Raw genomic sequence first — 24,633 nt, 5'->3', positions numbered from 1 at the left:
AAGCAATGTGTGATAACTACACTTAGAAGGGGACACAGTAATTAGGGAGCAGTGGGTTCTGTCTTGACATCTGAATGGCCCTGGACTTAGCCAAACTGTGGAAGGAGCCTTGGTGTCCATCAAAAGATGAATGGATAAAGAAGATGTGGTCTATGTATACAGTGGAATATTACTCAGCCATTAGAAACGACAAATACCCACCATTTGATTAGACGTGGATGGAACTGGAGGGTATTATGCTGAGTAAAATAAGTCAATCGGAGAAGGACAAACAGTGTATGTTCTCATTCATTTGGGGAATATAAATAATAGTGAAAGGGAATAGAAGGGAAGGGAGAAGAAATGTGTGGGAAATATCAGGAAGGGAGACAGAACATAAAGACTCCTAACTCTGGGAAATGAACTCGGGGTGGAGGAAGGGGAGGAGGGTGGGGGGTGGGGGTGAATGGGTGACGGGCACTGAGGGGGGCACTTGACGGGATGAGCACTGGGTGTTATTCTGTATGTTGGTAAATTGAACACCAATAAAAAATAAAAAACTAAAGCTTGTCACAACACACTAAAAAAAAAAAAAAAAAAAAAAAGAATGGCCCTGGACTTAACACAGGCCTCATGTGTTCCAGAGTATAAAATGCAGGTTAGGGTGACAACAGCAGAGGGAGGCAAAGGTAGGTTTCAGGATCAGAGGAGTAAAGTTTATTATGACACAGACAATGCTGGCTCTTGCTGCTCTTGAAAATCTGAGCAAGGGAATTTATAAACATGTGGGATGCCCTTACTCTCCACAGACAAGATGGCATTATGCTGTGGATTTGAAAATATTCACAAATAACGTGTGGAATGTAGTTTTCCATGGATTAATGTGGTTTGTGTTGAAAGTGCATATATATAAAAATATATACATATTTTTCTTATATGTGGTTTTGCTTTTAAGAGCAGGTAAAGATTTTTTCCTCTTAAATGTAAAAATGCTAATTTAATTTAGTTTTGCAGCATGGGAATGGGATGCTAATGTGACTGAAAAGAGCAGTTCATTTTTTGTGGGTTTGACCATTTCAGAAACTTCACATTTCTGAAAAATATTATTAATAGGAAAATAAATTTGAAACCACAGTCCAGCTTCAATGAGGAATATATAGTGTTTTTCCATTCTACTGCTTAAATAGTCCAAAGATTCTATGCCTCAGAGCAGAGACTTATTATAACTTTGCTGCATAGGAAAATAGAGGACTCCAGAGTAGATTCTGAAGTGGTTTTCCCCATCCACCTCTGGATCGCTGTTCTTGGAAAACAGTTTTTGGGTTAGCCCAGGGGAGCTTTTTGTTTTGAAGAGAAATGTCCAGTAGCATGCAGCTACATGGTAGTGCAAAGACAACTAAAGACACGACTGCTTTTAGCCCCTCACCCAAATACTGGGTAAGTATTTTGGAGTATGAGAGTCTCAGAAAGATTAATTATATACATACATGAGAAAGATTTCCAGTTCTTCCAGACAAGCATATTTATTTATTCTGTTTTGATTAATTGTCCTGGGATGAAGTTTTTACTCAAGCCTGATTCCCCAAATATTTATCACTTTTGAGCTTGTTAGCTGAAGACCAGGGCTTTGCATTTTACATATCCACACAACCTTTATGCAGCTTGGTAACATGAGGCTACATGAAGAAACTCTGTGTTTTGAGGATGAGGGAGACGATGGTCTAGCCATACTCTGAACTCCTCAGACTGACTCCTAGGACACATGGGGAAATCACCCTTAGAAGGAATAATCAGTGAAGGAGACTTGAAATCCAATCATGAGAGGGAAGTGGGGTGGTTGATCTGGAGAGGAGAAAACTTCACTGCTAATAGAGTCACAGTATTTCACTGCCGCTTGGGCAGGTGCCATAGTTTTGGTTACTTAGCATCCAGGCCCCTGTCCTAGGGAAACCTGCTGTGTGTGTGTTGATGAGAGAGTGGGAACTGAGGGGTCGGATTTGCTTCTCCCATGTCACTCGTCACCTGGGCGTGAGCAAGGGCCTTTAGGCTCCTCCTGGTATGCTTATGCCTGGGGCTTTGAATCAAATAGGTGCAGGGTCTATTGATAAGGTATCTCAAGTCCAGTGTCATATCTAGATGTGTGAAGTGACTGTGACAGTGTTATTCACTGCCTACTTCCCTTGGCTTCTGACTCAAATGAGCCTGGTTTTCTTGCATTCTAATAGAGAATAGGAATACATAATTCTAATAGAATTTGTGAGTCTCTAAGATCTTTTATTTAAGTTTTTAAAAATATTTTTAAAGATTTTATTTATTTATGCATGAGAGACGCAGAGAGAGAGAGAGAGGCAGAGACACAGGCAGAGGGAGAAGCAGGCTCCATGCAGGGAGCCCATTGTGGGACTCGATCCCAGGTCTCCAGGATCAGGCCCTGGGCTGAAGGCAGGTGCCAAACCACTGAGCCAGGCATCCCTCTAAGATCTTTTAAATAAACTCCTTTTTTTTTTTTTTTTTAAATTAAGTTAGTCCATGTTAGTTTCTGTTATTCAGAAACAAGGATCCTGACTGATATAATTGCTAACAGCCTGTAATGGTTTCTTATTTCTAGCTGGAATTTTTAACCTGGATCCAAGGATAGCTTTACAGAATCTTGTGTGTATGGTGTACTATATATGTAGAATTTTGGATATTTGTGCATTCAGATGGGTGGAGGGTCTATAGCTTTTATTCAATTCTCAAAAGTTTCTGTAACTCTAAATAGGCCAAGAACCACTTATCTGCAGGATACAATTTAAATACCTTAGGAAAATTTACAAAACCTTGATGATCTGGCCTCTGTCTACTGCTTCAGTTTTCTCTTTCATTGTGTTTCCTGTCGCTTCTGCTCTTCGTCTTCACTCCATGCAAGTCACAGCTAAGTACTGTGGATTCTCTAAAAGCACCTCATGTTTTTTATTCTCCATGTCTTTGCTCATGATGTTCCTTCTGCTGTAAGTTCCCAGTCCTTTTTTTTTTTTTTTTTTTTGTTCTTTACCCCACCTTTTAGTTGGTTTTCTGTGCACCTATTCATCAGGTTTCACCTCTTCTGTGAAGGTCATAATCTCTGTGCTCCATCCTCTTGGCTCACCTGATTCCAGCTTTGCCATCAGCCCATGTCACATTAGCATCTCGTGTGAGTGTGTCTTGGGGCATTCTCCAAAGTCACTGAAGGTAGCTGCACTGCCCAGGTACATCTCTGTGGAGAAGTTAACCCCTTTGGGGGCCACAGTGGGCATGTCTGTGGATAAATGCCTCAGGCTTCCCATCTGCTGTTTGGCCTATTCTGAGGCACTTTCTACATGGCTCTTTAGAGAGGCCCCTGAGCAACTGGTACCCCAGTTGTCCATAGTGGTAACCTGTTCAGCACCTTTTATGGGCCTTTCTTTTTTCCTGTCTCCCTTTCCTTCCTCCTCTGCTCCTTCTTCCTAGATTGCTGTTACCTGCTCCCAAGTCTTTGTCTCAGCCCCTGCTTTCAGGTTAATCCAGATCAGGACAACCTCTTTGACTTCATGCCTCTACGTGAGCTCTGAGGAGCTGCCTTAGCATCTGTTGTTGATAAATCTTGAGTGATTTCTCTCGAGTAAACTATTATTTATTTTTTATTTTTCATTGTGATAAGAACAGTTAACATGAGATCTATCCTCTTAACAAATTTTAAGTGTTATATTATTGTTGACTATACATACATTGTTGTACATCTTACTTGTTATTCCTCTTATTTAACTGAAACTTTATGCCTGTTGATTAGTAATTCCCCATTTCCCCTTGGGCCCTGGCAATTACTATTCCAGCCTTTGATTTTGTGAATTTAATGACTTTAACTACTTCCTATAAGTGGAATCATGTAGTACTTGTCTTTCTTTTGTTGGCTTGTTTCATTTAGCTAATATCCTCAAGGTCCATTCATGTTATTGTATATTGCAGAATTTCCTTCATTTTTAAGGCCGAATAATATTCTTTTACATGTACATACTACATTTTAAAAACCCATTCATCCCCTGGTGGACACTTAGTTTGCTTCCACATCTTAGCTATTGTGAATAGGGCTGCAATGAACATAGGAGTACTAGTATCTCTTTGAGATCCTGATTTCAGGTTTTTTTTTTTTTTTTGATGTATACCCAGAAGTGGGATTTCTGGATCATACAGTAGCTCTATTTTTAATTTTTTGAGGAACCTATGTACTGTTTTCCATGGTGGCTGCACATTTTGCATGCCCACCAATAGTGTGTAAGGGTTCCAGTTTCTCCACATCCTCACCAACACTTTTCTTCTGTTAAACTATTACCTCTTGAGGGTAAAGAGCTTATCTTATTCATTAGCGTTCCCTCAGTATTAACAGAAAACTGTATCCTCATCAATGTGTGAAAAAAACATAAGACATGAGAGCTTTCTTCAGATCTCTCAAGGACTGTCTTGTGTTTACATATCTCTGGAGAGCAGAACTAAGACCAACCAGTAGAAGTACAAGAAGACAGAGTTTAGTTCAATATGGAGCTATCAATACATCTAAGGTGGTGGGGGATGGTATTTTTTAGTAACAGTGGCTTATTATGGCATGATGACCCACATGGTTTACCCCCTCTTCCCTCTCTAGCCAGGAATTCCTGTAATGGAGAGTTTTATGGAAAAAAGTCTCATGTGCAGATGCCCACAGGGAACAGGGAGGCATGTAGACTAGTGAGATGGGCTGAGTGTCAGACAAGTGGGAGTGGAAGGAACTATGTGGAAATAAAGTATGTACATTCTTTCTAAAAGGGCTAGTTGTTCCTCAGCTCCAGTCAGCGACCTTTGTGCAAGAATATAGGTTCAGTGCTGCCAGACTTCAATTTTTCAAGGGAAAGCAGAAATCCAGATTCTTATATAAAAATTCTCAGTTTAGGGGTGCCTGGGTGGCTCAGATGGTTAAGCATCTGCCTTTGGCTCCAGGTACTGGGATCAAGCCCCACATCGGGCTTCCAGCTCAGCGGAGAGTCTACTTTTCCCTCTCCCTCTGGCTTTCCCACTGTTTGTATTCTCTCTCTCTTTCTCCAATGAATAAATAAAAAAATCTTTAAAAAAAATTCCCAGTTTAGAACACAATACATGGGCCAAGAAGGCATCACTGTGGCAGGGCGTGGACCATGGGTTGTTAGTTTGCAACCTTTGTGTAGCATGTCTAGTAAAGGATGTTAAAACTTCAAGTGTGAGGACAGCCTCCTCGAGAGACTGCCCTAGGGTCTGGTCAGTTTGCCCTCTTCAGGTCTGTAAGCACACTCTTCCTGTTCCCAGCTCAAGTCTTTGGCCATCCTCTGTGTGGATGCTCTGTGGCTTGGGCAGCAAGGAAGCTCTGTGGCTTGGGCTCTCCTTTGATACTTCCCACTACTGTTCCACCACCAAACCCTGTCATCTTAATGCATCTTCAGCGTTTCTAGCACTTGGATATCTGCTGCACAGTGGTCTCATAGTTTTAAATCTGTTTAGCTGAGTTGTTAAGTTCCTCAAATCCAGGGCTTCTAATTCCCATGTCTTTCTTATCATTTGGAGCATGGTGTGGGGCACATAGCAGGTGCTCAATAAGAACTATTGGTTGACTGATGCTAGATGGCCATCTTACTCAGGGCTTTTGTCATCACTTTTAGAAGATGAGGTAATAAAAAGGCTCTTAAGTAAAAAATAAAATGCAATTAAGTCAGTGGAACTCCTTCAGAGATTGAAGAGGCATGTCCTCCCCATCTCCTGTTGATCTGCTGTTAGAGATCTTATGAGGAAAATGGTGCCTAGCGTGTTACTTTGTCACAGGCTCTTTCTCATTCTTTCTCACTAAAGATGCAGCAAAAGAAGAAATTATCTGTTCCCCTTTTAGATCCATTGATTAGAGATGGGTTCTGATGATAAGCTATGCAGCCATCCTTTTAAGGTAAAAGTGAGCAGGCACCTTTATGTTACAAAGATTGTCTAAAAGAAAAAAAATTATTTTAACTGGTTATGATGATCTATTTCTCTTCCTTCCCTTTCATATGAAACACATTTTGTTTGTTTCAGAAATCTCCTTTCTTCTACATCTGTGAAGCAAAACACAATATAAACAATTCTGTCATCTGTGATAATTCGTATTAGGGACACTTCGGACACTGGCACTTATTGTCTTTTAGCCTCTTTTAGTCAACTTTTCCCACTTTTTTGGTGAAGGTGCAAGTAAGCATAAATTGCCAAAATAGTAGGTCTTCTCTATTGCATTGGTCCCATAATTGTTTATTTTGCCAGTTTCAGTGTGGTTTTGCTACAAAGACAAGGAAATGACCATTCCTTCAGTGAACATTTGCTGAGCCCCTACAATGTGCCAGACCCTGTCTCAGCTGCTGAAGATACAGAAGTGAAATTCTGTAGACAAGAAAGGCCCTTGCTTCCCCGAGGCTGACCTTCTAGTGGTGAGAAACAACCACAAACTGATGGACAAATATATATACCAGACATTTGGGATGGTAGTTAGGTGTTGGGAAAATAAAATAGGATCGAGAGAATATGTATGTGAGGGAGTTAATCTAGATCGGAACTGAGGGAAGGTCTCCTTGAAGCTGTGCCAGCTGAGACTTGAATGGCAAGTGGGGGCCAGCCATGTCAAGATCAGGGGGAGGAGCATTCCAGGCCAACAAAATAGCTCCTGCACTGGTCAGGAGCCCGAGTGGTGAGTGTCCTGAAGACACAGCCAGGAGGTCAGAGGGAACAGGCAGCTTAAAGCTAATAGCTAATTAAATTATTATATAAGTGAACTTATTCAGCAACTTTTGTATTTTAAATGTTTATGGTCACGATCATTTACATCTTAGAATCTGTGTCATGACTTCAGGATTAGACTCAGTCATTATCCAAGACTCTCACTGGAGAAAGTCAGTGTTTCAAAGTCTGTGTGGTATATCCTGCTTTGAAGCCTCAAATTTCCCATGATAGGATAGGACACTAGTAGTATTTTAGGGAAAGGGTATCTGGTGTAATATTCTTAAATTTGTCTCGGAAGTAATCATGCATGTGGTGAACATAGTAAGAAACAACTTCCTTCATCTTTTAATATGATAATTGCTCTCAAGGATTTTAAGAGTTTATAGACAATTGGAGCATCTGGTTTTAAAGTTAACTGGACAAGGAAGAAAGCTATTATGGACAAAGTTTCATATTGTCTTGGGTTTTTTTTTTTTGGTATCTGTACAAGAGACCCAATGAGTTCCCAGCATAAAACAAGCCAGAAAAAAACAAAAACAAAAACAAAAACAAACAAACAGACAAAAAAAAACAAAACAAGCCAGAAACCCGGACCCAGAGAGCATTTCTGATGTTCAGCCAACATAGAACTGCTTTTCCTCCCAAAGGGTGGTCTCCAAATCTGTTGTAGCCTTTGGCAAAATTTTTATATCACAATTGAAAGCAGATGCCCTTTCTGCCTTCTCCCTTATTGTCCAACTTCCTACCGTTCGGGGGTTGTGGGCTATGGCAGTCTGGCACACACCTTCACAATGCCCTGCAAGAGACCTCAGTAGACATTCAGAAGTCTTGTGTGAAACACTCTGCAATGGAGAATAGATAGAAGAAATGCCAGGTTTGTGAAGTTCTGGTCATCTGGTCAGTGCTTTCTGAATGTTTCTTGTCACAAATGAAAACACCAGCCTAAGGTTTAGTATAAAACACCTTGCTGGGGAAGCCTGGGTGGCTTGGTTGGTTAAGTGTCTGCCTTTGGCTCAGGTCATGACCCTGGGGCCCTGAGATGGAGCCCCGTGTTCCGCTCCCTTCTCAGCCGGGAGTCTGCTTCTCCCTCTGCCCCTCCCCTGCCTGTGCTCTTTTTCTCTCTCTCTCAAATAAAATCTTAAAAAAAATAAAACACCTTTCTGGACAGTTTCTATTTTAGTATATTTAATCCTAGTAGAAAATATTTCATCTTAAAGGATCATGTAATCCTAAAGAAAAACTAAAACATACTGTCCCTAATGGAGGATGTTGAGTTTTATTCCAGGATATGACCCTCAAATGTGTCTGTATTTCATAGACATGACATTGGGAATCCAGAGTATCAAAAATCACTAAGTTCTTGATTAAAAGAGACTTATTAGATATGACAGTGAAATAAAACGTGTGGGCTTTGTTTGGATTCTGATGTAAATCAACTGAAATTTAAATGACAACTGGGAATGTTTAATATGAGCTGAATATGAGATGATACTAAACACCACTGATAATTTTGTTATATGTGACAATGATATGGATGTTATGTAAGGAAATGTCCTTATTTTAATGTACAATCAAATACATAGAGATGAAATGTCACATCTATAATTTATTTTAGAACACTTCAGCAAAATACCAACTGAAACAAATATGGCAAAATGTTAGTAATTGCTCAGTCTAGGTGATGGGCTTATAGAGTTTACTATAATATTTCCTCTACTGTCCTGTATATTTGAAAATTTTTTATAATTTAAAGTTTGAAAGATCTCTGCACATTAGTGCACAGACAGTACAGTGATTTGTCAGCTAAGCAGCACTGTTTTGTGATTGTGGTAGATGCTGCTTTTTGTGCCTTCTGTGCTGCAGCTGTAAATAGCAGTGCACCTGGAAACTAGATGATTTCTTCATATGTGGGACATTAGTAAAAATGAATCTGTATTCTCCTCTTAACCACCACCCTCCCCTTCCCCCCTATGCTCTGATTTTAAACTTGGCCTATGATTCTAAGAGGTGAAGTATGGAGGTAAAACTGAAACATGCAGAATCCTAAAGCTAGTATTTTAAACATTTTGCTTTGACCTAAAAACAAAAAACAACAAAACAACAAAAAACAAACAAACAGTCTTAAACTACAGTTACTAAAGTCATTTTTCTTCCTTTCAGAATGTATAATCCATAACCTGGATTACATTACCATACATAAAATTATTGGCACTGTCTCAAGCACATGCTTGTCAATCAATGGCCTGCCTTTTTCCTTTTCTGTTCAGAGAGTTTGAGGGGCTGTTATTAAATCTACCTGTGCTGTTTCTTTCAGAAAGCATGTTTTGGTGGCACTATATTCTAGTACTGGGTATTGGTAAGACTTTCTTACTTTCGGATATTTTGATATTCAGACCCTAAAAGAAATTATGTTCCCATTTTGGCTGAATGTATTGCCAGAAATAACAAATTCAGTGTTTTTTTTAATAATAAATTTATTTTTTATTGGTGTTCAATTTGCCAACATACAGAATAACACCCAGTGCTCATCCCATCAAGTGCCCCCTGTGCCCGCCACCCAGTCACCCCCCCCCATCCTCCTCCCCTTCCACCACCCCTAGCTCGTTTCCGAGAGTTAGGAGTCTCTCATGTTCTGTCTCCCTTTCTGATATTTCCTACCCATTTCTTCTCCCTTCCCCTCTATTCCCTTTCTTCAGTGGGTTTGTTATTGCGGCGTGGGCCGACTCAACATGACCTGACTACTGGTGGAGCAAAACATGTGTTTTTATTCCTACCTACATTTAACTTGTAAGTTCTCTTTTTCCATGTTTTTCATCCATACTTAGTGTCAGTCGTAGAGTCAGTAGCAAAGGGTATCTTGCTGTCCCATTTCCTCAGCCTCAAAACTGTAGGAAGCTGTGAGCCGTGAGTATTGGCACTTCATTTATTATTATTATCATTATTAGTATTATTGAGCGACAATGGATATATGGAGGTAACTTGATTTTGAACTAGGATTAAAAATGAAGTCCTAATCATATACCATCATCAACAGTGCCTCCTGTCCTAAGAGGCACTACTGAAAGTGCTCTGGGGTGAAAGGTTTGTAGTGTGGAATGCATGGAACTAGAAGACCGGCTTTCTGTCTTAGGCAGTTGGTGAACTTTGTGGACATAGACTGTTACCACGGAAAGTGTTTGGTGAGCATCAGTGAGTGCCATGGACAGCAAGAGTGGTATAGAGTCCCCAGATTGTTTCCAGCTGGGGCCATCATGGCTTCTCAGGGCATAGAAACAGAGAGAAAGGGCAGGAAACTATTTCTGTATGGCTGCTGAGAATCCTGAGAAGTGAGGACTGTTTGGGTAACTCTAAGTAGAGGAGTTTGGCTGGAGGGAAGACTTCCTGGTGGGACTGATTATGCCAAGAGCAGGAATCTGGATTATGGGAAACACTGGCAAGGCAGTAAAAGTTTGGGGCAGTAGCATGAGTAAGGCTGTGTGGTAGGGGTTCAGTCTGGCAGTGTTGTCCTCAAAGTGGGTAGGAGGAGAGATTAAGATAGGGATATTGATTTGGAAACCACTGCAAAATAGTTCAAGTGGGAAAAGTAATAAAAGTGTAAATTTGGATAATGACAGTAGCAATATAAGGGGGGGATGATTACAAGACATGTTGCAAAAGAACTGACTAGATTTGATGACTGAATTTAGGTCCTCTTTGAAAGAGAACAAGAAAATTCATATAAATTTGCATCATCCTATTGATGTAAGCAGTTAACTGTGTTTAATATGCCACATATGACTGAATTGAGAATGTTTGAAAGAAAACTTTTAATTTTTTATTAATTTATAGAAAGTTAGTCCCACCCTTGTAATTACTAAACTTTGCACAAATCCTAAGAATGGCTGTTTACAGGATGCCTGGAAGGCTCAATGGCTGAGCGTCTGCCTTTGGCTCAGGATGTGATCCCTGGGTCCTGGGATCAAATCCCACAATAGGCTGTTTCTCCGTCTGTCTATGTCTCTGCCTCTTCCTGTATGTCTCTCGTGAATAAATAAAATCTTAAAAAAAAAAAAGGAGGGAGCTGGGGAATAAATCCCCTGACCTACTACTCCCCCCCACCCCCATTTCTCAGTGGTTTGTCTTTCCCTAGTCTAGATGGCAGGGAAATCCATGAGGGTAATCATACAGGTCAGCCTCCTGAGGCAGAAAGCAGGTTAGAGAAGAGCAGAGAGTAGAATTGGGGGTGCAGACAGAAGGTAACAGTCACAATTAGCATCCTCTTTACAATATATAACAACATGGGGTGGGGAGAGGAATGCTTGGAAGGAGATCTTCATAGAATCACAAAATGTTAGGCCTGGAAGTAATTCTCAACCTTGTTTTAGAAATGGGGAAATGGAACTCTATAGAGGTAGCAGCTGGATACAGCTTAATTTTCACAGAGCTGAGATGAAATGACAGACTTTTAGATTCATAGCCCTGGCTCTTTCTAGTAGGCTAAATGGCTCCCATATAATCACAAATTCCCCAGGCCCACAGCACCAGCTCAACCACTTCAGCAAGGTTGAAAATGGTAAGGAGGTCCCAGTTGTTATTCAAGGGAATGTGTAAGCATTATAGATAAAGCCATTGCAGTAGGACATGTTTCTATAACTGAAGTTAGAGTCATTGTGGATAATCTAGAAAGTATAAAAATTCTTCATTTCTTTCCATGAAAGAGAAACCTATTTAAAGTTTAAAGTATTGATAATGGAGATAGAAATGGAAGTCCTTGATGACTAGTTCTCTTTGAATTGGGTTGTCCATTGAATATTTCTCACCTTGTTCCCTGTTCCCTTTCTTCCTAAGTGCTCACCTTCAAACTCTACCAGCGGGCAAAGCATGTGTACAGCGAGGCTGCACGGGTGCTTCAGTTTAAGAAGATATGTGAAGAGGCCCCTGACAACATGGTTCAGCTGCTGGGGGAGTTAATGAACCAGAGCCATGCCAGCTGCCGGGACATGTACGAGTGCAGCTGCCCTGAGGTGGATCAGCTAGTGGACATCTGTCGGTGAGGCCAGGAGAGCAGCATGGTGGAGGTGGGGGGTGGGTACGACACTGCCAAAGAAATTGTTTAAATGAATGAAAAAAAAAGGGCAATATTTTCATAACCTTCTAAGTGAAAGGAGAGCCTTCTCCACTTCCTCTCTGAGGTGTCATACACAGAGCTGAACTTGTTCTCTCCTAAATATCTGAGGGAGAAAGATTGGAGACCTGATTCCACCACTTTATGAGGCTCCTGGTTTGAAATCAGTTCTCCCATCTTGCCATTTTAGGATGATTTGGTATTTCAAGGAGCTTTTCTTAGATATGGACCCTGCTGTTACTTTCTCATCATATTTAATCAGTGCTATCTACAGCAATGGTGGCCCTGCCAGCATCTTCTATATGGTGTCCAAAGTTTAGTAGAATTATTCAAAAGAAAGGAGAAAATAGACATGGGGGCCTTAAACCTGATGGGAGTATATTCAGGGACAGGGGAGGTTACTGAAGGAATTACTCAGAAAGCCAGCATTTCCTGCCTTCCAGATTTAGATTAGGCAATTTGGAAAATTAAGGATTTGACAAAAGCCTGGTTTATAAATGGTTGATTGAGACAGAAATGTAAAGAGGAAAACTCTTTCACAAAACCTGAGAACTGCTTCCTTATAATTGTTAGAGAATGAGGATAAAGAAAGGAGTAAAATGGTTACTTTACCAGAAGGGATTTCATTGACCTTGGGAGAACTGAAAGGGAAATTGGGAGAACCCTCAAATGGCTAGACATTATTTCCACTGTAAGAAGATAGTACAGAGCTGCCTGCAATTAGTCATGAAAATATAATTAACCACTTGGCGCCTATGGCTTGCCTCACTCATTGCCACACTCCCAGCCTGAAAAGTTTAAATCAGCTAGCTCCAGTGATCACAAGTGGCATGTATAACCCAACTTGTAGAGAGACTTGAACATAGCATTGATGAGGATCATTCTGCTGACGTCAGAGTTTGCTCACTAATTGCCAAAAAGCCTTCCAGAGCTTGTTCTGTTACAAATGCTCTTTTCTGAAAGTATCAAGGGCCCAGTAAATGGAAGGAACAAATATTGTTCAGTTCCGGAAATTAGAGAATGGTTTGTGCAGAGATCAGGAAGGTAGTAGGATAGTTTGAACCCCACCTGAAAGGCAGTGAAGGGGCATTTGTCAGCTTTCTGGAATTCCCTTAAAGAACTTTCTCTTCCTGGGATGGCCAATTAGCTCTTGCTCTTTTGAAGCCTACATTCTCCTGGGGAAAGAAGGAGGTGACAATTAAAAATAAATTGAGTGGTAGTGATAAGTGCTATGAAAAAGAAAATAGAAGGGATAGAAAGCACCAAGGTTAGGGGGATAATCTTTCTAGGAACTCTGAGGAGATGATGTTTGAGCAGAGACCTGAAGGAAGTGAAGAAATGAGAACAGCAAGTGCATAGGCCCCAAGGTGGGGATGTGGTTGCCATGTATGAGGAGGTTGGAGGGCAGTAAAGGAGAGAGTAGCAGGTGATGAAGTAAGAGAGGTAGTGGGGACGCATACCACATGGGCCTTGTAGGCCATTGGCAGGACTCTGGCTTTGGGTGGAGAAAGGTGGCAGTGCAAGTGCTAAAGGATCTGATGATCCAGATGCACCTTGAAGGAAGATTCATAACGTTGCTCTGTAGGTGAAAGACAGGAATCAAATGACTCTTGGGTTTTTGGCCTGAGAAATGTTCCTCATTTCTGTAAAAGCCACATTTTGGGATGGCAGATTTCACATTGTGTGGTCAGAATGATCTCACTGTACCATAAGGTAGGAGGGTAGGCAGGGGTCTTTGATATCTGAGACGGCACTAAGAGGTTAAGTGATTTGAACAAGTTAACGTAATGAGTCTGTGCAAAGCCTAGCTCCTGATCCAGTGTTTTTGCCACACCTCTTTCTCTCCCTTTGAGTTTACTCAGATAAGAAATGTGGGTCTTTTTTTTTAAATCTATTTTCCTCTGTTGGCTTTAAAGCTTTAATAATGGAGGTTTTGGTTGTCATAGTGTGTGGTGTTGGAACATTGAACAAAACCTTGCTGAGGCGGGGAGGCAGTGTGTGGAGTGGGACAACTGAGTTGAAGTTAGGAAGGTTGAGTTTCTAGCTCTGCCACTTTTCCTTCTGAGCTCTGTGCTTTTGGACTGTTGTCTTATGATCTCCGGTGTCTTTTCTGTTCTAGCAGTCCATAGGTATATATACATATTTTAAAGATTTTATTTATTTGAGAGAGAGTGTGTGCACATGCAAGCAGTGGGAGGAAGCAGTAGAGGGAGAGGGAAAAGCAGGCTCCCCACTGAGCAGGGAGCCTGATGTGGGGCTCCATCCCAGGACCCTGGGATCATGACTTGAGCCAAAGGCAGGTGCTTACCTGACTGAGCCACTCAGGGGCCCCAGGTCGATATATTTTTTAAAATATGGTTCCAGGGTCACCTGGGTGGCTCAGTGGTTGAACATCTGCCTTCAGCTCAGATCGCGATCTTGGGGTCCTGGGATCGAATTCAGCATCAGGCTCTTCATGGGGAACCTGCTTCTCCCTCTGCCTATGTCTCTACATCTCTCTGTGTCTTTCATGAATAAATAAATAAAATCTTTTTAAAAAATGGGTTCCAGTGTAAGATTTAGGGCTGTGTCGTAAAAGGGAAGAGCACCTTTTATTTATTATTTCATTTATTTGTTTTTGGAAGCTCCTTTCTTAATAACTGAATTTAACACTTAAACATTTTATTTCTTAAACTATTTCTGCCTAGCCCATTTTAATCTGCTGTATTGTTTTTCTGAGGAAAATTCAGTTCTGTCTAATATAAGGAGTGCACTCCCTTTTTATACAGTTGTTTTTATTTGGAAAGTCAATTGCTAAGCATCAAAATTAGTTTCTACTTAAGCATATAGGGACCAAGTTTCCAATATCGAAACATTACCTTTTGGCATGTTGTAAATATTGGCCAGAATAGTTGTCTGGTCCTTGAACTTTTTATATAATTAATTTTTTCTTTGCTGCCACTATAACCAGCAGATAGTCTTCAGATGTTCCCACTGGTTGCCAGTTACAAAGGTCCTAAGTGGCAGAGCAACCTCAGAGGATAGCCCACAGGAACTAAAGTAGATGCAGTCATTGATGCCATTCCTTCCATGAGCCAGCAAATGCTTTTCAATAGGGTGTTTGTGTCGTATGTGACAATGATGTCTGAACTCCACTTTCAAGAGCTCTCATGCTTTTTTGTGTTGTGGATGTAAGCAGGAAGAGAGAAGAATGCAGAATGAAAAAGATAGTGGTGATATAGGGTGGTTAAAATTGGGAGACAAATATGGATAATAGAGAGCTGTAGATGGTAAAAGTGTAGAAAGGTTCAAATGAAAAATGAGACACTCTTAAGCCTTGGTTGCTCCTGAAGCTTCATGACCATTGCACTGGGCCAGGCAGAGGAGGCACTGGCTGTGCTGCGAAGGATCCTGGAGAGGCCTGGGGCACTGGTACATAAACTCAACTTTGGGGAGAGTATTATTTTGTTTAAGAATCATGATCATCTCCACACTTCCCTGTCCCCTTTAAAAAATGTTAACGACTAAAATAATAAATAAATAAATAATTAAAATAAAATAAAAAATGTTAACACCAGTGGAGCAGATGTAACTATGACTGGGAAGCCTGAGAAGATCCGTTGCCTTTAGTAGAAAGAAGAGGGCAGAGGGAAGCTGAAATGGGTGCAAAGAGGAACAAGGCCAAAGACAATCTTTACTCCTTGGTCCACTTTAAAATTTCTTTGCTTTTCCTGAAGGCCTGCTTGGAAACTATTTGCGTGAAAAGGCGACTAACTGATTGAGTTAATGAAGGATTTCAATGTCCACATACCTAGGGCATTACATACGAGCTAAAATCTTTCTTTAAGTTTAATTTTTAAAAAGGTCTTATTTAAATTCCAGTTAGTCAACATACAGTGTAATATTAGTTTCAGGTATACAATACAGTGATTCAATACTTCCATTCAACAGACAGTGCTCATCACAAGTGCACTCCTTAATTCCCATCACCTATTCCACCTTCCCCCCACCCCATAACCATCAGATTGTTTTCTATAGTTAAGTCTGTTTCTTGGGTTGCCTCTCTCTCTCTCTTCCCCTCTCCCACTCTCTCTCTCTCTCTCCCCACTTTGCTCGTTTAAATTACACATTTGAGTGAAATCATGTGGTATCTGACTTATTTCACTTAGAATGATACTCTCTAGCTCCAACCATGTGCTTACAAATGGCAGGGTTTCATCCCTTTTTATGGCTGAGTAATAGTCCAGTGTGTGTGTGTGTGTGTGTGTGTGTGTGTGTGTGTGTGTGTACACATACATACATACCACATCTTCTTTACCCATTCATCAATTGATGGGCATTTGGGCCACTTCCATATCTTAGCTATTGTAGATAATGCTGCTATAAACACAGGGGTGCATGAATCCCTTTGAATTAGTGTTTTTGTATTCTTTGGGTGAATACCTAATAATGTGATTGTTGGATTGTAGTTCTATTTTTAACCTTTATTTTATTTTTATTTAAATTCAATCTGCCAACATATAGTATAACACCCGGTGCTCATCACATCAAGTGCCCTCCTTAAGGCCTGTCACCCAGTTACCCCATCCTCCCGTCGACCTCCCCTTCAGTAGCCCTCAGTTTGTTTCCCAGTGTTAAGAGTCTCTCATGGTTTGTCTTCCTCTGATTTTTCCTTATTCAGTTTCCCTTCCTTCCTTTATGGTCCCTCGTACTATTTCTTATATTCAGCATATGATATTTGTCTTTCTCTAAGTCAATTACTTATTTCACTCGGCATAATACCCTCCAGGTTCCATCCACCTTGATGCAAATCGATATTTACATATCCTTTCTGATGGCTAATATTCCACTGTATATATGTACACCACATATTTTTAACCTTTAGAAAGGTTAAATGCACCAGCTTGCATTCCCAGCAACAGTGCAAAGGGTTCCTCTTTCTCCACATCCTCACCAACACATGCCATACAAGCTGAAATCTTAAGGTGATCTAAGCTAGACTATATTCAAAAGACATCTCTAGGTAGCCAGCCTCTAGGGACAATGTGTAAGAAGCTACTATATGACCCAAGTAGGGAGAAGAGGGAATGAAAAGAAGGGATTTTTTTTCAGTTGAGCCTTTTCCTGTTCTTTAAGAGAAAATCAGTTTAGCATCCAAAGAAAGGACCAGGGAGGGAGAAGGAAACTACATTTATGCATTTAGACTGTTTATTATTTTTATTAAATTAACATCAGAAAACCTCAATTATGTGAAACAAAGAATAATGAAAGAAAAAGATGAAGCTTGTCCAATTATAAAATAACTCTACTAAATGAACAAAATATAAATTTTAAGAAACAGCTAAATTGTAAAGTAGGATTCATTGAGAAACTAGAAGAATTTTGAAACCAGGTCAGTTATATGTGAGACAGCTCATTTGTTACTGGTTTTCTTGGTTATACTTAAGAAAGAATAGTTAATGCCTTTTCTTTCTGTTTTGACACTTGCTGAAATTAGAGACCTCATTGCTGCATCAATGTCCAAGCTATTAAGGAAGATGAATGACAAATGTTAATAGGCTAACAAAAATTAGAAAATTTAATTTGTATAATATATAAAGTCTTTTCAAACTTTATTCCACAGCTAAGCTGCTCAGCCTCTTGTACCCATTCTCCTGACCAGTCAGGGAAGAATGAAGTGTAAACCCATATTTGTATGTTCCTTTCCCCATGATCTTGAGGCTAATCTTCACACTCTGACAAATAAAGGGAGAGGCCCATTTCATCTGCGCTTAGGGGCGCACTTCTATTAGGCTCTCACTTCTCTCTTCCACTTACTGTCCTCTCCAATCCCCCCTCCCCCTGCCATTTTGTAGGAACAACTGGTCTTTCATAGCCTTTAGTGGCTTACATTTCTCGAATAGACTTGTAGTTGTATTTTCTTATACTTTCTCATTTGAACAGTATTTGAAGTCTGTGGTTTTTTGAATCTAAAGTAATCTGTAAGTGTTTCTAACTTGGTTATAAAAGTCATAGAAATTGTTCTGGAAGGTCTATTTTCCTAAGAGATTGATTCTAGCCAGAGGATTCTAGGCTGTAGAGCAGAAGCTAGAAGTCTTTCCAGATTACATTACTGGCAAGCTTATATTTATATATATATATAATATACATAAGTGAGCTGTCTCACAAGTAACTGAAAATTGTTTTATGTGCCTCGGGAAATTCTATTTTAAAATTTGGCTATTTCATAAAAACCGTATTTTGTTCATTCAAAAGAGATATTTTATAATTGGGTAAACACCATCTCTTTATTATTATACTTTGTTTCACATAACTGAAGTTTTCTAACATTAATTTAATAACAAAATAAACAGTCTAGATTGATATTTTAAAACAAATAATCCAACAAGCATGTATTAGAAGTTACCAGATGCCTGGAATTGTGCTGGTCTGGGATTAGAGAGATACAACCTGTCCCTAAATTCAAAATATTCTGTAATAATTAACTTAATACTCATGTGTATAATGTATAAATATTTTGAAATAAATAAAATTTATTTAAAATACAAGGCATGCAAGGATTCTTTGTAGTTTATAGCAAAGTTGGGTCTTACTGCATCTTCCTCTACCCTCCTGCATTTTTTTTTTTTTTTGTGACTTATATCTTACTAAGTGCTTTATGGTCCAATCAGTTCATTTAAAGTAGGAAATTTTAGTCAATCTGTATTGGGTGCCTGGAAAATTAGTTATATGAATGTACTTTTCAGTGATAAAAGGATCAAAGGGAGCATTCTTTATAATCTGCATCTTTCATCTGCCCTAGCCTTTGTTTTGTAGATCATGCTTATAATAAGGCAGAGGCTGCTTTTGTTGTTTTGGCCAACCCTTCCACATGATTTCCAATCCAGTCATCACAAAGTATTTGGGGGGATTCTAGGGTTTTGATTTTCCTAAGTCTTGCATTGCTTCTCTGATGTGCAATAGCTCAAGGATCTATATTTTTAAAGTCTTATTGTTGTCACAGGGAAAACATGGCTCACCTACTTTTCTTTCTTAGTCTGAAGCTTATATTGGTCTCCTAAATTGAGGATTTCTCCCTGAATTTCTATGGCATATGTTAAAGGGCATACTGAAGACCAGTTTGGAACACTGCAGACAGGACCTTTCTGACTTTGGGAGTGTATATAGCTCGGCAGCTGCTGACCAGCTACTGGGGCAGCCCCTTGATGTGTGAACACAAGAGCCACTGACTCCGGCAGAAGGCTATTTATAATAGCATTTATCATTTTCTGAGAAATTTGAACCCTGATGATTTCAGATCATATGGCTGATGCTGCCCAGTCCATTTTCATCTGCAGCAGACAGGGTGGTGACAGAGCAACTCTCAAAAGTGAATAAATTTACCCAGAAAGTCTTCAAGCTTCTGGAAACTACCAGGATGCTGAGGGAAACAAGCCCTTTGGCACGATTCCTATGGGTTTTGTTAGAAACAACATTCAGTTTGCTTTAGGTTCAGTTTTGAAACCACAGCTTTTGGAAACTATTCAAATGAGAAAGTATAAGAAAATATGCCATTAAAGTCTATTGAGGACCATAAAGGACTGAATAATTTGAGTCCAGCATAATGGTAAAGCATGGATCTTAGAGAATCACATAAGAGGGCACCCTGTTGTTCTCTATATCAGGCCACAGTTGGCTTTGATGCCCTGATTTTAGGATCTTCCAAAGATGCCTCCACAACACTTCCTTTTTTTTTCCAGTATCTTCCATGGGAAAGATAGTTTGGGGTGACTGCATATCACAACTTATTGTTTTGTTTTTTTCTTTAAAATCATTAAGTTGCAAAATAACCTTTTGCCAGCCAGGACCTCAATTATCTCAGAATCCCACAATCAGAAAAATTTTTCAGCCTGGATGATAGGAGTCTGGGCTCAGTTCAGCTACTGGGCTATAAGCTGAATGTTTGAGGGACAGCAGGAGATGAGTAATTTTTATTTATTTGCAAGCATCTTGTTTTCTTCTTTAAACATCTATTCATTTGAAAAATATATTTAATGTGTAAAACAGATGATGAAAAGGAATCAATTGAGAAAATCATTGAGGGGGAAATGAATTACTGGTGTGCAAAAATCTGGTGTCTTAGAGGACGGTTAATATTTTACTGATATTTTCTCGGAAGTGAAGTAGCTCATTTAGATGTAAAAAAGGGGACAGAATTGTGCTAAACTAATTATGGAATTTTTAATCTGCTATGAATTTGGAGTAAATTTTATTAGGAAGAATTGGAAGTACATGTGAACTTATATTATCAGGATAAATTACATCTTTTAAAGATGAGGGACCCTTGTGCTTTGTGTTAGGGCCTTTAACTTTGGTACAAAACTGTGCCTGGTTGTTGGTGAATAAAATGACCTCTTTTTGTGTGGAGGTTTAAATGGTGGTTTCCATCCTGATCACACATTTTGACTGATGGTAAATTCTGAGTCCAGTGGTTAGACCACCTCCCAAGAGCACAGGGAAGAGGCATTTGGAGCTGTAGAGACCACGGTCCTTTTTGTGGAAAGGTCTGTGTGACTTCCTATCAGAGATTAAACAGACAGACTGATCTAGAGTTTTATTTATTTATTTATTTATTTATTTTTAAAAAATTTTTATTTATGATAGTCACACAGAGAGAGAGAGAGAGGCAGAGACATAGGCAGAGGGAGAAGCAGGCTCCATGCACCGGGAACCCGACGTAGGATTCGATCCTAGGTCTCCAGGATTGCGCCCTGGGCCAAAGGCAGGCGCCAAACCACTGCGCCACCCAGGGATCCCTGATCTACACTTTAATAGCATGTTCTTTGTTGATAAATTTATTCAGCACAAATCTAGGCTATCTGTTGTAGGGGACGGATTCTTTTATTTGGAATAGCCAAGCCTTAAGAACAGACCTTAAGTAGCTACTGGAGGAAGACCTCTCTTGCATAAGGCTTGCATTTTAAATTTTGATTTGACCTCATTGGGAGTCACCTTTCTTTTTTTTTTTTTTTAAGGTTTTATTTATTTGGAGCACGAGTAGGGGGAGGGGCAGAGAGAGGGAGAGAAAGAATCTCAAGCTGACTCCTCTCTGAGTGGGGAGCCGGATCTCATGACCCTGAGACCATGACCTGAGCCAGAATGAAGAGTCGGAAGCTTAACTGACTGAGCCACCTGGGTGCCCCTGCAGCCACCTTCTGATCCATAATGTTGGTCATGCCTGTTGCCTATTGCTTTTTACTCCTTCTTGATCACCTGTTAGCTTGCTATATACAAGTGTTCCGTTGGTGCCTTTATGGAATCAAGACTATATAGTGGGTCACTGCCAGCTCTCTGCAGCCAGGAGTCCTGCTAACTTCTACTACTTAACTTCTACTGCTTACTTCTACTACTACCAAAACCATGGCCCAGTTTTAGATACAACTAAATTTCAAATCACCTTCTGAAACAGTATACATTCATCATGTCCTAAAATGTTTGCAACACTGAACTACCCCCCAACACACACACAAGGAAACCCACATATATTCTCTGCTTAGGACTTGGGTGTTGTGTTCTTTGGAAGCACCAGGCAAACCACTCTCATTTGCATTTACGGGTTCTAACATGGGCTTTTTTCTCATTGTTTTAGGAAGTTTGGGGCTCAAGGGTCACGACTCACTGGAGCAGGATGGGGAGGCTGCACAGTATCCATAGTACCTGCTGACAAGCTGCCCAGCTTCCTCGCAAATGTGCACAAAGCCTATTACAAGAGGAGTGACCAAGACTTCACATTTGAGAAGCAGAGTTTGTTTGCTACCAAACCAGGAGGCGGGGCTTTGGTTTTCCTTGAGGCCTAAACAATGTAAAAAATCTCAGAGAAACTATTTAGGGCATTTAGGAACTGGCAGAGCTTCTTATGCCACAGTAAATTAATCCTCTTTCTGTTTTGTATTATGATGAACGGTTGCTATTATCAAGATGTATTTCCAAAGAAACGGTTGAAAGCTCTCTATGCTTCATAATGATTGTTTTTCCATCTTAAAGTATGTTGTCTACCAATAAGAGCCAAAATTATGCTTGGACAGTTCTCTTCAGGATGATTTACTGAGATTTATTGACTTCAAGATTTTTAAAGATGAATGATAAAAGACACTCAATACTGACCTCACGGATTGGATGTGAATTAAACATACTGCTACAATTAAATGGATACAGTTGCATTGCCTGCCATATTCTTAAACACAGTTCATTTCTGGTTTCTCTTGACATTCTTCTTCTTTGCAGTCGTAGTCTTCAATTGATGATGATGATGATAGTGATGCTAGAAACTCTTTCTCAGTTTGAGCTTCAGAATGCTATTAAAATAATACATGATTAAAGATTCACAAATTGTCCTGGACACTTGTATGTGAGCTTACACCAATTATCAAGATGAGAAGACTTACTTTCTTTTTTAAAGCAACAATGGATTTAGATTCATTAACTTTTTACAGACTATGTGATATCAAATAAATAATCACTTTCTTTTTGGCTCTGAGCTTTCTCTATTACTTAATAGAGAAACTTAGCTAAAAGTCACTTGCTGTCTTTATCTCTATTCACATTGAAATTGAGAATTATCTGGATGATAATTCAGATAATTCAATTTGATCATAGAATTTGCTTTCTTCCCACTCTATGCTAACTTCCCTCCAATGCTCTCTGATCCAAAAGGCCTGTTTACCCTTCCAGGAAACCCCACCACCTATGCCTTGCAACTCTGTTGTGTCTAGCAGGTCTCGCTTGTGCATGTGGACCAGTGTAGAACAGGTGTGCAGGTCTGGGATTGGGGAGGAGAGTTGCTGAGTCCTGTAATATGTTTATCAAAAGTGGTCAGAAATGTTTGGCCTTGTGGTGATGCTAAGTGAACGACTTTCTCACAAGAGGGCCTTCCTGAATTAGATGAAGGTTTAGACCAAAAAGCATTTTGCTGATATGATCAGATAATTAAGGCAGCAGCAGTCTTATGGTATGAATTATCCAGAAAATTATCACAATTTTGTATTATTCTGTGGTTGTTTTGCTCACTGATGTACAACTTAAAGACTGGACATCATCATCTTGAATCTCCGTTTCAGAGAGTTTGAGGCAAAGCTGGTTTTAGTATATCTCAAAGGACAGCAGGCATATATAGGGTACTAAGAAATCCATTCTTCTTTTCTAAAATAAACTTCTGGTGCATTTTCATTCTTTAAAATAAGGTAAACACTTGAGAAAGCTTAAGTTAAATTTGTTGAAAGAATTTTGAGTTTTTATAACACCCAATAATCCAAAATCTGAATTGATTTTAAATTATAATTCTTTGTTGTTGTTTTAAGATTTTTTTTATTTGTTTGAGAGAGAGAGTGTGAGAGAAAGAGCGAGGAGGAGCAGAGAAGGGGGGCAGTGAGGGGCAGAGGGAGAGGGAGAAGCTGCACCCCCCCCACCCCCGCCCCCATGGAGCCCAACACAGGGCTGGATCCCAGAATACTCATGACTTGAGCCGAAGGCAGATGCTTAACTGACTAAGCCTCAGATTATAATTTTTTGTTTTTTAATACCTTTCCATTTTACACAGAAGATCTGTGGTTGGTACATAATTATTTAAAGATACCTGGATTAATGTAAAAAAAAAAACCCAAAACCCCCCAAACAAAAAAATGTGGTACTTTCCATTGCTTTGCTATTCTATTTAAATTTTTCATCATGAGATACCTTCTTGCAACAGGTGAGTAAAAATTTCCATTGTGCCTCTGCTTTGGAGGACACAGTTGTTCTCAGCCAGGGATCTATTCCGTATGTGTCTCATCTGGCTTGAAGGAAAAGAACTATTTTTCAATCAAACCATCACTGTTTTTCTAGAAATTATGAGAGACATCAAACTTTTCTGGAGGGGATAGGGCTAGGCCAACTGGTAAAAAGCTTCATGAAGAAGATGGAGTTTGAACAGGGCTAAAGGATGAGCAATGTGTGAAAGCTGGAGAGTAGGCACTGCAGACGGGCAAATATCTGATAATGGTCTCACATGGGATGTGCACAAGGCTCAGTGGGGGTGTGGAGTTTGCCCTGGGATACAGTGGAGGAGAAGATAGGCTATCCTGGCTGCAGATGGCTTTTGAAGAGCTCCAAGCCCAGCATTTAGAGGAGGGTTGCAAACTAGCAACCCATAGGCCACATCTGGTCTAGAGATACATTTAGTGTGGCCCCCAAAATATTCAGACATTTGGAGTTCTAACGAGGAATTCTACGAAGAATCTGGATTACTGATGGCAGAAGATCTGATTCTCCCCTGGCCTCCACTCCTGGGGATGACCATGAACTAGAGCTGAGGTATAGCTGCTTTGTTTTGATGACAGGTAGACCTACAATGACAGGGGGTGCTGCAGTTTCCACAGCTTGTAGCTTCCCTGATACTCAGGCCACGTACCATGTGCCAGCTGAGGTCACTTGCCCTTCACCAGCACACTGGCACAGTGGTTTTCTTACACTTCATAAATAATTCTCTGTACCCATGTCTCTAGCAGTAGTAGTTAAGAGAGACTGAGAAGAATGAAAGAGAATTTTGTGTGTGGAAGTAAAGAATAGTCCTATTTGTTTAATACTAAATACTCAGGTGTTTTACTCCCTTCTCTCACCTTTCTGGCTCATATAGGAACTTGATTAGATTATGTGAGCTCTGTTTTTGGCATTAGACCAGTAGCTAATAAGGATTGTTCTAGATGACATGCTAAAAATAAAAAGCTCTCTCCTATTCCTGACCTCAGATTGCCCAACCTTCAGATTTATTGCACCCTTTTCCCTACATGCTCTTGCCTGCTGGAAGGGAAAAAGAACCT

At 40.0% G+C, this 24,633-nt stretch overlaps 1 protein-coding gene across 2 annotated transcripts in view; it reads left to right on the top strand.

Moving 5' to 3' along the window:
* The window catches only part of GALK2 (galactokinase 2), a 136,927-nt gene extending 114,938 nt beyond the window's left edge, over nt 1-21,989 (top strand). For both annotated transcript variants that reach the window (XM_041743191.1, XM_041743190.1), the window contains exons 9-10: nt 11,545-11,746; nt 21,429-21,989. In XM_041743191.1, coding sequence (XP_041599125.1) covers nt 11,545-11,746; nt 21,429-21,636 — 410 coding nt within the window. In that variant the 3' untranslated portion in view covers nt 21,637-21,989. The remainder of the gene's footprint in view (nt 1-11,544; nt 11,747-21,428) is intronic.
* Nucleotides 21,990-24,633: the final 2,644 nt, after the last annotated feature.

This window comes from Vulpes lagopus, chromosome 2 (assembly GCF_018345385.1).
Source record: "Vulpes lagopus strain Blue_001 chromosome 2, ASM1834538v1, whole genome shotgun sequence".
NCBI classification, from domain to species: Eukaryota; Metazoa; Chordata; class Mammalia; order Carnivora; family Canidae; genus Vulpes; species Vulpes lagopus.
The sequence above is the reverse complement of the archived record's forward strand: the minus strand, read 5'-3'. Positions and strand labels throughout refer to the sequence as shown.